Source organism: Lynx canadensis, chromosome B2, assembly GCF_007474595.2.
Source record: "Lynx canadensis isolate LIC74 chromosome B2, mLynCan4.pri.v2, whole genome shotgun sequence".
In the NCBI taxonomy this organism is placed as follows: Eukaryota; Metazoa; Chordata; class Mammalia; order Carnivora; family Felidae; genus Lynx; species Lynx canadensis.
In genome coordinates this window covers 24,985,584-25,000,744 of record NC_044307.1, presented here as the reverse complement: position 1 = coordinate 25,000,744, position 15,161 = coordinate 24,985,584, and the positions used below count along the sequence as shown (strand labels likewise).

General features: G+C 42.8%; 1 protein-coding gene across 4 annotated transcripts in view; it reads right to left on the bottom strand.

The window, feature by feature from the left end:
- The window catches only part of SLC22A23 (solute carrier family 22 member 23), a 182,033-nt gene that overhangs the window by 136,646 nt on the left and 30,226 nt on the right, over positions 1-15,161 (bottom strand). For 2 of the 4 annotated variants that reach the window (XM_030314934.1, XM_030314935.1), the window contains exon 2: positions 5,391-5,494. The exons of the other annotated variants lie outside the window; for them this stretch is intronic. In XM_030314934.1, coding sequence (XP_030170794.1) covers positions 5,391-5,494 — 104 coding nt within the window. The remainder of the gene's footprint in view (positions 1-5,390; positions 5,495-15,161) is intronic. 4 annotated transcript variants of the gene reach the window in all.

Here is a 15,161-nt window from a genome sequence, read left to right as displayed (position 1 = left end):
CACTGAGCGGAGTGGCTTCATTTCCTTTTTCTGGGATGTTAAGTCGTCCTACCTGACCTCAGGTACATGCGGCCTATCAGAATCAGGGCCCTGATGGCTGCTGGCTTGTTTTTTTTAAGGGATCACAGGCTAAACTAGGACAGGCTGAACTTTAAATAAGGAGTGTGGACCTGAAAGTGAAGCCTACTAAGCAGCAAGGCGGGGGGGCGGGGGTGGGGGTGGGGGGGGGCTGTGGTGGTGGTGGAAAGAACCCAGCCCACTGTGTTTCTGAAAAGGGCAGCACAAACACTAGGTTGGCGGGCTACAGAGTGGGCTTGTGCAAGATCGGTGACCGCTAGGGGGCGATGTGCTTCTAGGTGGGGCTGGCAGGACAGTAGGGGTGGTCCCAGGGAAAGGAAGTCACTAGTTCTCCATCCTTCCAGTGCTACCTTTCCACCTTTTCCTTCATCAACTCATTAGGAAAAAAACCAAAAAACAAAACCAAACTCTCCATCACACAAATTAACATAAATATAATCGGCTTGAACTAGAAGGCTAGCTCACAGAAAAACTGGAGTAGTGGACTATCGGCCAAGGGGAAAAAAAATCTAAGCCTGGCATCCCAAACACCTAAAGAGTTGCTGCATGGCTTAAGCTCGCCTAGACATCCTTGTGACAGTCTTATGACCAATAAAAACAGAAAGTAGATTCACAGCCTAGGGCTCAGGATGAGAATAGGGAAATGACTGGAAGTGAATGCAAGATTTCCTTTTAAGGTGCTGGAAATGTTTGACACTTAGAATGTGGTGATGGTTGTATAACTCTGTAAAGATACTAATATTTATTGAGTTATACACTTAAACTGAGTGAGTTTTATGGTATATAAATTACCTCTCAATAAAGCTATTAAGAAAAAACCAACACTCTGTAATGCATATCCTTGTCCTATGAAAGAAATGGATATAATTTCAAGAAAATTTGGGGGGAGGGTACTACAGGAAACAATTTCATCCATAATTTCTTAGGCTTCTAACCATCCCCATTAGTCACACTAGTTTAGTGAAATGAAGCCAAGGCCATGAACTCAATGCCAATGGAAGTCAACTATCCTGTCAAGAGTTTTTAGCCATTACGTCCCTTTGACTGGTGCTGGGGTCATTAAGCCCTTGTTGCGTAAGACTCTATACGTAGTTTTATCCAAACCCAATTCATTTAAAGAAATAAATTTAGAATATGGCTTAGTTGGTCTCCTGAAATGAAGGAAAACAAAGATGAGATCTACCTTCTCCATTTTTATTTCCCTTTACTCCCCTTGTTTGTAAAGTGGGGATAACAGTCTGACTTCACAGCATCGAGATCATTAAGAGATGGCAGATACAGGCGCAATGTGTAGCACAGACCAAACGGTTAAATGTTTAGCTTGTATGATTGCTTCCTACACATCTACATCCCAGCTGCCCACCAAACATGGTTTGCCCTGTTCCAATACTTTAGAAAAGATCCTGATTTTTTTTTTAACTTGTAGAAACTATTCTAAATCTCTCCATCCCAAATGGTTGCTAAAATCATGAAGTAAAAATTATTTTTAGGAACTCTGGGGCAAACATGGTCTTTGAAAGCAGACACCCTGGTCTTGAATCCAGGCTCACCACTTAGAAACTATGTGATCTTGGGAAAGACTAAGCTTGTTCAAACGGGCCTTGAGTTTTCTTTAGGAGGGACCAGTTACTGCCGACCTAAGGGGGCTACTGTCAGGTGGGGATATGTGATTCAGTAAGCGTTCAACAACTGTTACAATCGCTGGAGTCTTAGTGTGAACTGGCTCCATCCAGAGCAGGATCCTGCTCAGAGATGTCTGACAAAACTACACTCCTAAGTCTGTAATGCAGAGGGGGGACCTAAGGGGGGGCAGAAGAGTGGCCCTCAAGGATGTCCACGTCCTACTCCTCAGAACATGTGAATATGCTACCTTTCATGGCAAAAGTGCTCTGCAGATGCAAATACGATTAAAGACCCTGAGACGAGGTGGTGATTCGTTCAGGTGGATCCAGTCTAAGTACATGGAGACCCTCTTCTGGCTGTAGGGAGCCAGAGAGATATTAGCGTGAACAGGACCTGATTGCCATTGCTGGCTTTGAGGTTAGAAAAGGAGCCACAAGCCAAGAAATGTGTGCAGTTTCTGGAAGCTGGAAAAAGCACAGGAAAGGATTACTTCCTGGGGCCTCCAGAAAGAAATGCAACTCTGTCGGCACCTAGAATTTAGCCTTCCATGAACTGCAGACCTGTGAGTTCATTAACTGAAGCCACCAAGTGCATGGTAATTCGTCACAGCAGCCATTGAGAAGTAATACAGGCTCTCAATAGGGAACAGATGCCCCACTCAAAATGAGTTGAGGAGATTTTAATAAAGGGATTATTTGCAAAAGGCTGGGCAGGCTGTAAGAGAAATTTGGGTCTGCTAGCAGAAGGAGGATAAGGGGGAAGATGGTCTGGGAACCCAGAGAGAGAGGTGCCATGTGGAGGGGCTCCTAATGAGAGGCAGCTAGCCTCTGATAGCCCTGCAGAGACCCAGCTGGGGACAAAAACATCCCGCCTCACTATCATCTCTCCTTCAGACCTCTAGCTGGTACTCTCTCCCCATGGCCAGGTTCAGCCAGGAGCTAGAGGGCAAGGGGTCCTCTGGTGCAGTCTAGAAAGGCCAGGGCCCAGGACCCAGGGCCCAGTGCCAGCTGGAGACTATGTAGAGGGCTCGTGGAGGCAAGCGTGCTCAATATCCAGCAACAGAACCAACCACGGAAGGAAGGGAGCTCATCTAGCAAGAACAGTGACTGGGCTACTCCCTTTCAAACGTCTCAACTAACACATTATAGGACAGTATATAATGTATATCCCCAAACAAGATTTGTGTGGAAAATGATACCTTTTTAAAGAAAAAGGTGTACTGGGGTGTCTGGCTGGCTCAGCCAGTAAAGCATTTGACTCTTGATCTCAGGGTTTTAAGTTCAAGTCCCACATTGGGTGTAGAGATGACTTTTAAAAAAAAGTGTATTCCTGAATTTCATTATATGCTGACTTCAGTCTTAGAAAGCTTAACCTAGGACTTGGTCAACTTCCCTATGTAGCCATGAAACGGGTGCTAGCAGCTGTGAAGTTTGAAGTTCCCTCTAAATGTGCTTATTTCCTTTCAGCAAGGCTCTAGCAGGGAGTCAAAGGCCAAAAATAAATTATAATAAATACAGGATGGAAAACACCAAACTTTCAAGCTGGAACTGAGGCCCTCTCAAGATGTTCAAGAACCACAGCACAAAGCAGCCTGGCCTGGCTCTCCGGGCACCCCTCGCCCACTCACCCCAGACTTTGGAAAAGCAAACGCAAGAGACGTGGCTTTGCAGCATGAGGCTCTGGCTATTTGCAAAAGGAGACCTCCAAACTCCTCTGCCTTTTGTCCCCAGGCCTGGTGTGTGATCAGGGACGCCAAACAGCAGGTATGTGCCAGAGGTAAGAAATCACAAAAACAACTTCTAAACAGTTGAAGCCATTACAGACTGATCCATTAATAGAAGTCCATGTTTACTTTCCCATTATATAATTGAATAAGGACACTCAAACCTCAGCCAACTCTGCAGTTTTTAGAAAGAAGTGACATGGATTATATTAGTATATCTTCCTCATCTATTTCAACGCAGATCACTGGGAAACAAAAGTCGTTGTGGTGAAAATATTGGGATTACAGTATGTTCCAAATTAGTAACAGTTTACTCTGAAAACCTATACGCTCAAGTATTTGGTGAAAAAAACCCTATGCTCCTCCACTTCCCCATTCCTCCCCATGACATGTCAAAAAAAACCCTCAAGGGGGCTGTAGTATAGGTTTTCAGAGGTCACTGACAGCTTCTCTGTTACCGTTCCCAGGGAACTTGTCCTTAAGAAGCATTTACAAATGCTGATTAAGCAAATTCTGAACACACAGGAAGTCACATTACCTGTGAATGCAAGGAACTCCCAAATAGATGTTTGCTTTTGGAAAGAAATTTCCAGAACTTGAAAGTGCTTTTGGAACCCCTCTGGGCCCCACCTGCTGCTCTATTGCTCCCCTGCCCCCCTCCAGCCTCTTGCTGGACGGCCTCAACCAGCTGTGTCAGCTAACCAGGGTACAGGAACAGTGCAGAGCAAAGCCACAATGTCAGGAGTTTGCTCCATATCACTCTTAGCCCTTATTACATCACTGGGTCCAAGAAGTCCCTATTCACAAAAAGTCCCTTTAAAAACAAAACAATGTCAAGAGTGGGAGAACAGCTACCCCACACCTCTCTCCTAGAGCAGTCCCATTACTGGACAACCCCGTCACCATTGGGCAATGCTGCTCAGATGTGTGCTCGCTGCTGTCCTTGTGACCATGGTGCCTTAAATAAAAGTGCTGTAGCATGCTTGTGAAGAGGCAGGCTCTGGAGCCACTGGGCTTTCGTTCAAATCCAGCTTGAAAAGCTGAGTAAACCTGGGATTTTACTTAGACTTCTGTGCTTCTGTTTTTCTACTATAAAACAAAGATAATAAATAGTATCTACCTAACAGGGGTGCTCTGAGGATGGGATATTTTAATGCATAGAAATATTTAGCACAGTGCCTGGCAACAATAATCAGTAAGTGTTAGCTGCTAATATTGTTGCTATCATCATCATTATCATCATCATTCTAATTCTCTTCACTACTCCTCTCCATCTTTCTAACCTTCTCACTTTATCATGAACCACACACTTTGCTCCAGGCACTAAGAACTCCTTACCCACCCAAGTAAAGCATATTCATTCTCACCTCTGGTCACCACCCTTCCTCCACCTGCAAATATCCACCCATTATCCAAATGCTGTCTACCTTACAAGATCCACCTTCCCCATGGACCCTGCAGAGGTGTCTCCTGGCCAAGCCAACTGTAAAGGACTGTGCCTCTCTGAAATCTGCATGGTATTTGGAAATGTCATCAGCCTACCCATTCAAATCATGTGGGTGGACTTTCTAGCTCCTCCTCTCCCCATTTTTTGATGCATCTCATACACCTACCTCCTCAGAGCCCAGCCCACAGAGCCCTGAACCTACGCCCTCAAACTCTTCCCAACGCAACAATAAACATCAGGAGCAGATGGGGCTGCAAGTTGCATGCAGGTTTTGCTAGACTTAGCAGCTAGCAAATTGCAATGACTAAATTCTCACTTCAAAAGGGTCTGTTGCATGCACTGGCCAATCCTTTCGGTTCTGGATTCTCCAGGTGATGGCTTCAGCCCTCTGCACTAGCACCAACACCAGGGCAGAGAAAAGACCTAGTTACAGTAAGCTAACACCGACCATTCTTCTTTAGCCAGCAAAGGCTTGCTGTGGCTTCCAAAGGTTCGTGCACACGGCATGTTGGTACTCACCAGTCAGCAATGCATCCAGTTATTAGGTAGCCAAAGATTAATCCAACCAGTAAGGAGAACTTAGCGATATGGACCTTCCAGGCATTATCACACACAAGATCCCACTAGAGAGGGGCAAATAGAAAATAAATCAGAGAGAAACATACACAGATGCCAGTTGTAGTTAATCATAAGGGCAATATAACAACTACAGTAAGGATCATGACACCATTTGGAGCACCAAGTCACACATCCCATGAAGACTCCCTTCCATGTGTTTGAAAATCCAACGAGAAATAGAATCTGCCCACAAAAGGCAGTGTAATGTTTTAGTCCAGGACAGACCATAAAAGTCTGCAGGGAGCACCCCATGAAATGTGGGGGCACATGCTCTTCTGTGCCAGCTACTTGGGGACATAACCTGAGGGAGAGGAAGCAGCTAGGAGGCTGGGCACCAACACCCCTTCTCACCCACAGAGCTGTCACGTGTGCAGGGAGGGAAGGCCCTGTCAACTTTTTGCAAGAGGTATCACAACATGAGAAAATTAAAGGCAACTTCTGTGTTTCCATCCTCCAAACCTCCCCTGTGCTTTATAAGCAGTCTGAAAAATATTTAATAGTTAATGTTGAAATATCAACTAACAAAACATTCTCACTTTTTCCCTTGTAAGTGTCCCTTATGCTTTCCCTTATTCCATTCTGAGGCTATCTGCTTAGAGAAGAGAGAGAAAGCCAATCAATTGGTAAATACAGCATTTAGACGCTTTTTACAATTCCATTTTATTATTTAATAAAAAATAAAACAAGTCTCCAAAGTTTTTGTTGTCCTTTTGCAAAATCAGAAGAGAAAACCATGTTTGTTCCCTGGAGATGATGTGTGTCCAAGTGGAAGACATGTGAGGAGGGCACAGCGTTCAAATCCACAAATATCTGGGCCCCAGGAGCAAACCGGCAGGATCTCCGCTGGTGACGCTATGAAGGCTGCGGCCCCCACCCCACATCACCCCATTGATGTCCTCCTTCTGGCGCAAAGAAGTGGCTAAAGAACTTCAGGTCAGTGGAGATGGAGAGATGCACAAAAGGCAGGGGAGCTGGACATGTCAGAAGTTCTGGAAGCAGAAATGGGAATTCGTTGGGGTGAAACCTGATCTTAGCTGTGTCTTACTCAGTACCTCCCACTGCCCCCTTTTCTGTCCATCTTGAGACCCAGATGGCAAGCTCTGGTCCTGTCCCCCGTTTCCAAACTTCTGGAAAGCCTGAGGGAGCCTCCCTGGGAACTCTTAGCTGTGGGTCTCGACTTCAACAGACTTTGGGAAAAGCCAAGCTTCTGCACCTGCCATTGCAGAGTAGAGCACTGGGCCTAGACAAAGCAGGAAGGCAGCCGCCTGTCACACTGTTCCATGACTCCTTGGGACACACATTTGTTCCCTGATGCCCCCAAGGCATGTTCGAATTCCAGAGACCTTGGAGAGAATAAATTTCTCTTCTACCCCATCTGTTTGCAGAGTGATGTCCAATGCCAGGCTCAGGAAGAAAGGGAATGCAAGCACAGACCACACAGGCCTTGTCAACAAAGGATGGTTTGTGCTTGGTTCTTGTCGGGATTTATTCAGGTGTTTGGGAGCGGGGCACTGCTGCTTGCACAGAATCTCATCATTAAGAATTGAGATACGTTAGGGAGTGAATATCCTCCTGTGTCTACTCCGGTGGTCTTCAAACTGTGCTCCAGCAACCAGCAACCTCAGCATCACCTGGGAACATGTTGGAAATATAAATTCTTGGGCCCCACCCCAGACCCATTCAATGAGAACTCCTGGAGTGAATCACAGGAATGTAGTTTACAAGCCTTCCAGGCAATTCTGATGCCTGCTTAAGTCTGAGAACCAGTGGCCAGCCCTGTCCTGCCATTTCCCTGTCATTTTGAGGTTGGTGAATGAGCTTCGAAGTCCAAGGCTGGGGTTTAATCAACTCACCAAAGGCAGGATGCAGCCAAAAACTGCATGAAACACATACGACAGTATTGTCTATTATCTTGTACTGCAAATGAAGGAATGTAAAACTAGATTTAAGTGGGCTTTTTGGAGGCAAATCTGGAAAACCAATATTAATGTATATATTGTTTCCAGGAATAAATATATTAAAAAAATTTTTTTTAACGTTTTATTATTTATTTTTGAGAGAAAGAGCGCACAAGCAGGGGAGGGGCAGAGAGAGAGGGAGACACAGAATTTGAAGCAGGCTCCAGGCTCTGAGCTCTCAGGGCAGAGCTGGCCATGGGGCTCGAACTTACGAACTGTGAGATCATGACCTGAGCAAAGTCGGACATTTAACTGACTGAGCCACCCAGGTACCCCTGGAGTAAATATATATTTTAATAATAAACACCTTTCAAGGTGCAACCCATATTCAGAAATACAGGTTCTGCTTTATAATGTGAGTTACGGCATCATAACTGTGTGTGTATATTCGGTTTCTCCGGCTAGGTTTATATATTCTGAAACCATTTCTGAATTGTTTTCTCTCCTCTCTGCCCAGCACAGATCGTGCCCACAGAGTAATTGATTCCAAGACTAAGAGCTACGTCTACACGCACACCTGGCCAATCTGAAGAGGAGGTGCCTACAACACCTGTAATCATTAATGTCCCAATCACGTCAGATTGTCCTGCACCTCAGCATGGCACATTCTTGGCAGGAGAGCCTCCTGGTCCCAGGCTGCTGCTGAGGAGAAGGGCACCAGCTGCTGGCTCTATGGCAAAGAATCACTGGCTTATGTCTCCACCCAAACTTCCCATTGATGAGTTTATTTGAAGCTAAGTGACGCAAAAGAGTACATTATGCTTACATTAGATGGCCAGGAGACAAAAGAGATTTTAATGAAAACATTCAGGGAGACGGGGATAATGCCAATACTGTTGTGAGCTCCGCCACCTGAGCAATAATGGTACCCAGCCAAGGGCAGCCACAACCCCATTTAGTTGCTACCTAATAAGACTTTCCATGGTTACCTAACACAACTTGTATCAATTAACAATGCTGGAATGAAAGAAAACACAGTTGAGAGAGACAGAACTGCTTCCACGGCCAGTAAGGAAAGAAAGCCTGCCTAGAAGTGTCGGCCAGCATGGTTGTTCTCAGCTTGGGGTAGGGGGTCAGGGAACCCAGAGGGTGCCCTGACCCCCTCAATTAGGCACAAGACTAGACAACTTCTCTGAGACAATAAGCAAACTGCCTCCAGACTCCCCAAGATAAGGTGTCTCATGCCTGGGGATCTGTCTGTAACAACACCCCTGGGGCACATTCCAGAAGCTGGGTAGGGTGGGGCTGAGGGAATCCATGGAGATGGCATCCCTTCCTTTGACTTCTACTTCTAGGATGGACAAAAGTAACTGGAAGACAAAATGTGTTCAGACACAGTAATATCTCCAAAAGAATTTCAGAAGCACGAGGAAGCTTTGAGATCACCTTTCTCTTGAAATATGTTCACACCAACTCTTGATAAAATAGAGCAATTAGTCATTTCGCTAAGCAAGGACTAAGAGACTTTTAAAAATCTAAAATGTATGTAGTATCTGGGTGGCTCAGTCGGTTGAGTGTCTGGCTCTTGGTTTTCAGCTCAGGTCATGATCTCATGGTTCCATGAGTTCGAGCCCTGCGTCGGGCTCTGCACCGACGCTACAGAGAGCCTGCTTGGGATTCAATCTCTCTCTCTGTCTCTCAAAATAAACAAATAGACTTTTAAAAAGAATCTAAAAGGTACTTTGTCCCTGACATTAGTCTCTACACCCTTTGCATGCCACCAACACAATCACAGAATCCAGAGGATTCTCCCTTTCAAACACATCCTGCCCCCATCCCCCACACTCCGTCTTCACTATGGGCAACCTGACTGACCTGGACTTGGTAGGGATGCACTCATCATTCTGGTGTGTGTTTCTGCAATGTGAGCTGGAGGCTAAAAACAAACCACTTCCGGACTCCCTTCCAGCTAAGGTTTCGGCGGTGATTTAGGTTCTGTCAATCAGCTGCACACCCTAAAATAACTTCCAGTACACAACCCAGACCTAATTTGGGGGATCACTTGCATTAGGAAGAGTGTGCAGTGGGGGTAAGTGGGCCATCCATTCTGCTGTTCAGATCTAGCAGTGCTCCATCTGGAGGTGGCTCAGGTGTAATCGTGAGCCAGCAGTTGGACAGTGACCTCCTGATTCTTTAGCCTCCTCACTGGGCGGGCCAGTTCTAGGGAGTTGTTCTAGGAAACCTTCTGGAGGCCCAGCCTACAGCTGCTCCTGCAATTTAGTGAGCACTGTTTACCTGTATTCGATCCCTACTCCCTAACCACATGGAGTAGTTTCTGTTATCTGCAAATTGAACCAAAGAACCTGATTAAACTTCCTTGGGACGAGTTGGCAGGGTGAGGACAGGATGTGGGCCATGTCACCATCCTCCCTTCCTGAACTAATACAAGCATCTCCATGCATTAACTCTGGCCTCCCTCAAATCCATTCCCTACAGAACAATGAAAACAATCCTCTAATTAAGCATGTTAACACTTCATCAGCAGGTTTAACACAATCATAAAAGCGTTAAAGTCATGGCCCCGTTTTGTAATCTTAGGCTTGCTTTCTTTGCCATTGTTCCCAAACCAGGGACATTCTATGGAGATGCCTCATGATGCTTGCCAGCCATGACTAAATGGTGAGACAGCTGACCCTAAAAAGTGTTCTCAATTTTAGCTGCACATGTTCTGTTTAAAAAAAAAAAAAAAAAGGCAGAGGTTGTGGAAAATCTGGCAGACTGTTTTCTATCTATATATTTTAAGGATAAGCTAAAAGAAAAGAAATAAAATTTGCATTATTTTCAAAGGAGTCATCTAATTGCTTGACTTGCCAGAGTAGAAAAATATTCATCAAGGAAACTAATGAAATTTCTAAAGAAGATGCAAAATCAATGGGAGATAAGAAAAGCAATCTTATTTTCGGTAATAATAAATCCTATGATAAAGTAAATGTAAAACAAGAACATGAAAATATTGGAAGAAAACAGATTACTTCTTCAATTTTGAAATGGAGATGAAATCTCTAAAAATTAAGGGAGAAAAAAAAAGTACCTAAGGAAAGAACTGACAGATTTTATAACACTTTAACCCTTACGACTTCATTACTATTCATTTATTTACTATGATTTAAATTATGTAAATTATTGCTTATTTATTATTTGAAACTTCCATGGGTTAAAAATACCATAAACAAAATTATAAAGATCTAAATTTGTCAAATATATTAGGGGATCAGAGTATGCCGTTCCAAAATACGCCATGTTGGCATAAAGATTATTTTGAGCTGAAGGCAAATGAGAGTCAACATATACAAAAAGAAGCCTTCTCACGGTTTCTTTTATCTGACTAAAAGCAGAAACTTCTGAGAAATGAGGACTGCTATAAATCCCCTCTCCTGGGAAGTTTTATGGCCATGAACAAGACAGAAAGTCTGCACAGAAATGGGTCTGCAAACAAAACTCACTACAGGGAACCTTATCTTCCATGAGTTTCCCCACATATTTATCTTCCCAGGTTTGCCTCCCCTGACAGCCAAACCCCCTTTTCCTTTGTCTTGTCACTTCTCTAAAAATTTACTGTACTTTGTTCAGAATTTGTATAAGCTCAGATTCTAACACCCCTTTGAGTTACTGAGTTTCTCCTGTGTGTTTTCACACTGCATACGTTCATAAACTCTGTTTTTCTCTTGTTCATCGACCTTTTGCCAGTCTAATTTCCAGGGCCCCAGCCACAGAACCTAGGAGGGTAGAGGGAAAAGTGTATTTTACAATATCCAAAGAGTTAATATCTTTAATATTTAATAAGCATTTACATAACAATATAGACTAATACTCCAACTAGAAATGGGTCAAGCACTCAATTAACAAAATATGAAACAAATGGTTAAAAAACATTTGAGAAATACTCAATTCCTCTAATGAAAATCAAAGCACAACACTTTGATGCCAAAAAAAAAAAAAAGATTTTTTTTTTAAATTTCTTAAAGATGTAGGAGAAACACCAAGGTGCAAATCTGTGCTAGGAATGTAAACTAGACCCTGTTTCCAGAAGGCAGTTTAACAATACACATCACGTTACTTTAAACAGTGTGCACTCTACCCCAGTAATACCCTTTCTTGGGACTTTTTCCCAAGGAAATTATCAGAGATACCCACAGAGGTCTCAGTGCAATGATGTTCACTGATTGTTAACCTATAAAAATAAAAAATGGGAACTTGACTAAATGTTCAATACTATACAGTCATTAAAATTTTGCTTCTGATATATACAATGAAATATTACTCAGCTATAAAAAAAGAATGAGATCTTGCCATTTGTGACGACATAGATGGACACAGAAGGCCATCTGAAATAAGTCAGACAAATATCATATAATTGCACTTACATGTGGAATCTAAAAAATGAAATAAGTGAACAAACAAAAACAAAAACAGACTCATAAATACGGAGAAAACACTGGTGGTTGCCAGAGGGGATGGGGTAGGGGATGGGTGAAATAAGTAAAGGGGATTAAGAGGTACAAACTTCCAGGTAGAAAGTTTCACCTGGATGAAATGTATAGCATAAGGAACACAGCCAATAAATATTGTAATAACGTTGTATGATGACAGATGGTAACATACTTATAGTGATGAGTACTGCATAATGTAGAGACTTGTTGAGTCACTATGTTGGACTCCTGAAACTAATGTAACACCATGTGTCAGTTAAAACAAAATCTGCCTTGGGGTACCTGGGTGGCTCAGTCAGTTAAGCTTCTGACTCTTGATTTCAGCTCAGGTCATGACCTCATGGTGAGATCGAGCCCTGCGATGGGCTCTGTACTGACAGCGCAGCCTGCTTGGGATTGTCTCTCTCCCTCTCTGCCTCTCTCCAACTCATGTATGCATGCGCTCTCGCTCTCTCTCTCTCAAAATAAATAAAATTCAAAACACCCATTAAAACAAAATTTGCCTTTGAAAACTAATGATTGAGAAAAATGCTCATGATGTAATGGTATGAAAAAAACTCAGAATAAAAAAGAACCCAGTGAATAGAAGAGATATTTAAGTATGTAGGGAAAATTATTAGAAGGTATTCCAAACTATTAAAGTGATTATCTCTGGAGGGCTGAATTAAGACTGAGCTTTATTTTTGATTTTATTCTTTCCTTGACTTTCTCAAACTTTCTACAATGAATCTATGAACCTTATAATGACAGAAAAAATACAGCAAATATAATGTAAACTCCCACAATGGTAGGCAGAAATGGTGGTGGTGAGGGTAAGACAAAAATCATTAAAAATTAAAAATAACACTCAAAAACCTTGCCACCTTTTCAGGGATGTGCATTTAACACAATTTAAAAACTCAAGCCTAGAGGAAGCTGGTGTGGAAACTGACTTAAAACCAGATCTTCAGGGCCCAAAGATTGCTTATGTTAATGCTCATTGACTAAAGCAAAGGCATATTTCTTACAAATGGGAAAAAGAAAATTTTCCCCAAGCTCATCTCTTGTAGTGATGAGCTCGCTCCATTAGAAGCCACATGCTTTCACCCATCACTCTGCAAGTCGTCTGTTCTAAAGCTGAGGACAGTCTGTTGAGATAAAAGGAAACATTTCTGTTCAGCACTACAAAGGGGATAATGCCACTTAAAATTTCAAAAGCTTAAATAAAATAAAACTCCTAACTGAGCTGTAGGAATTTAGAGAGATATAAGGTCAGCATTCTTCTGCCACCGTTTTTCTCCCTAAAGTAGCATTCCAGCAGCTTCTCATGAACCACTGGTTTATAGACCATGGATTTGCCATTTCCACATTTCTTAATTGGAGACCATAGAAATGGGCAAGTGCGCACACACCCATCCACCTGCAAGATCAGTCATGGACGCACACACTCTACGTGAGCAATCTGACAAAGCACATTAGCTACAATCAGCTCCTCGACATTTAGGCAGCCTCTTCTACCCTGTGTTTTTAAATAATTTTTTAGTCTAGCAGTACATGGATTTTTTTTTTCCCCTAAAAGACTTCATCAAAATTCAAAATATACTGCATGTCCTGAAAACCCCAAATTGCTCTCTGCTTTTTGCCTCTAAGCTCACCCTCCAATTCTAGGAGATTCACTGCCAACAGTAGCCAACACAACTGACAATTAAAGTTGGCATCCTTGCAAGCTTCCTTATATGACATAATAAACACCCTTGCCAGGTACTCTGGGGGGATTTTTTTTTTTTTTTTAGTTTTGTTTCTCTGTCTTTCATTAATTGCTACTGAAATTGCTCTTTAACTTTTTTTTTTCTTAACTTAGTGCCAAAAAACCAACACATGTCGAAGGAAACAGTTGCACCAAAAATCTATTGCAAGCCCATTCATGCTAGATATAAGACACACTTCGACTAGAAATCCTTCATTCCCAATCATTTGCAGGACACCCAATCCAGAACCAAGGCATTAAAGTTGATTATGTTTCTTAAAGTTCACACAGCCCCATTTCTGATTAATGTAGTAATTTTGGATTCATTCTAACCCTCATGCAGGGATCTCTATCTCGTTTCTTCATTTCTTTTTCCAATGACAACTCTTACTGCCTGCCACTTCCTGCTGTCACGTTCCCAGGAAGAGAAATGAAAACTGCAATGCTTTAGTTATTGATACTGGGGGCTTCCCTGGTTCTTCCTGAATTTGACCATTTTTTAAAGGGCTAGAAATACAAAACTGTGATCGAAGAGAATTTTAAAAGTAAACAGAAAAATAACCACCTGAACAGGCCCTTACTAGTCAATGTAGGATCATCTATGGGAGACACTGATTTTCCTTTACTTTTTCTTAAAGGAAATAAAGACATGTATTGTTCTCAGCAGAGGTTTACATTACTGAATATTCTTATTCATTTGGTTTAATGCCCCCTTTGGCATTTGGGGAAACTGTATCTATATCCCACAAGGCAATGAGATTATAAATAAGTAATGCCCTTCTACCAACCAAAACCTTGGAGAGTCTTTCCAAATTCCAAAATGCATATTTTACTAATGGCCCTCACCAGCTACCCTTATAAAGGGAAATTAAGAGTAAGCCCTCTAAATTAAAGAGGCCTATTGCAAAGCCAGAAAGAAAGAAAGAAAAACCTCCACAGTCCTAGGCATTAAACAGGAGGAACTATTAATGCCCTGAGTGAAATCAACACACAGGCTCCTTAGCACACTAATTCATATTTAAGTAACTGGAAGACTTTTAACTTGAAAAATTAAAAAGTTGCTTCATATGTTACTAGAGGATATCTTTTAGTATGACACAATGCCTGAGCAAAACTGGACTGTAACATTAGCATTTAAAATAGCTCCACTAATTTTGGAAGGAGCCAAGTATGGGAAACTTTTGACAGTTGGATCAGGGAACCTTTGGAATGAGAAGAATTTGATGAGCCAGGTGATCAATCAGAGAAGAATTCAGAGGCAGAAGGAAAATCATCTTTCGTTTGCTGAAAACAAATGCCTCAATCCCATCCTACTGCCTGACTTAACACAGCCCTGTTAAGTTCTCTGTATGACCTGAGCTGCCCCTCCCCTCCAAGTCACATGCCTGCCCCACCTGCCTGCCAACCCCTGGCATGATCCAGCCATACGAAAGCACCCGCCAGGTCCCCAAAAGCCTCGTGGTCCTCGCCTGCATTGCTCTTCTGCACCTGCCCCACAATATCCACATACACCCCAATTTTTTGGGCTCAATGCCTATCTGAAGGACAAAACTCATTT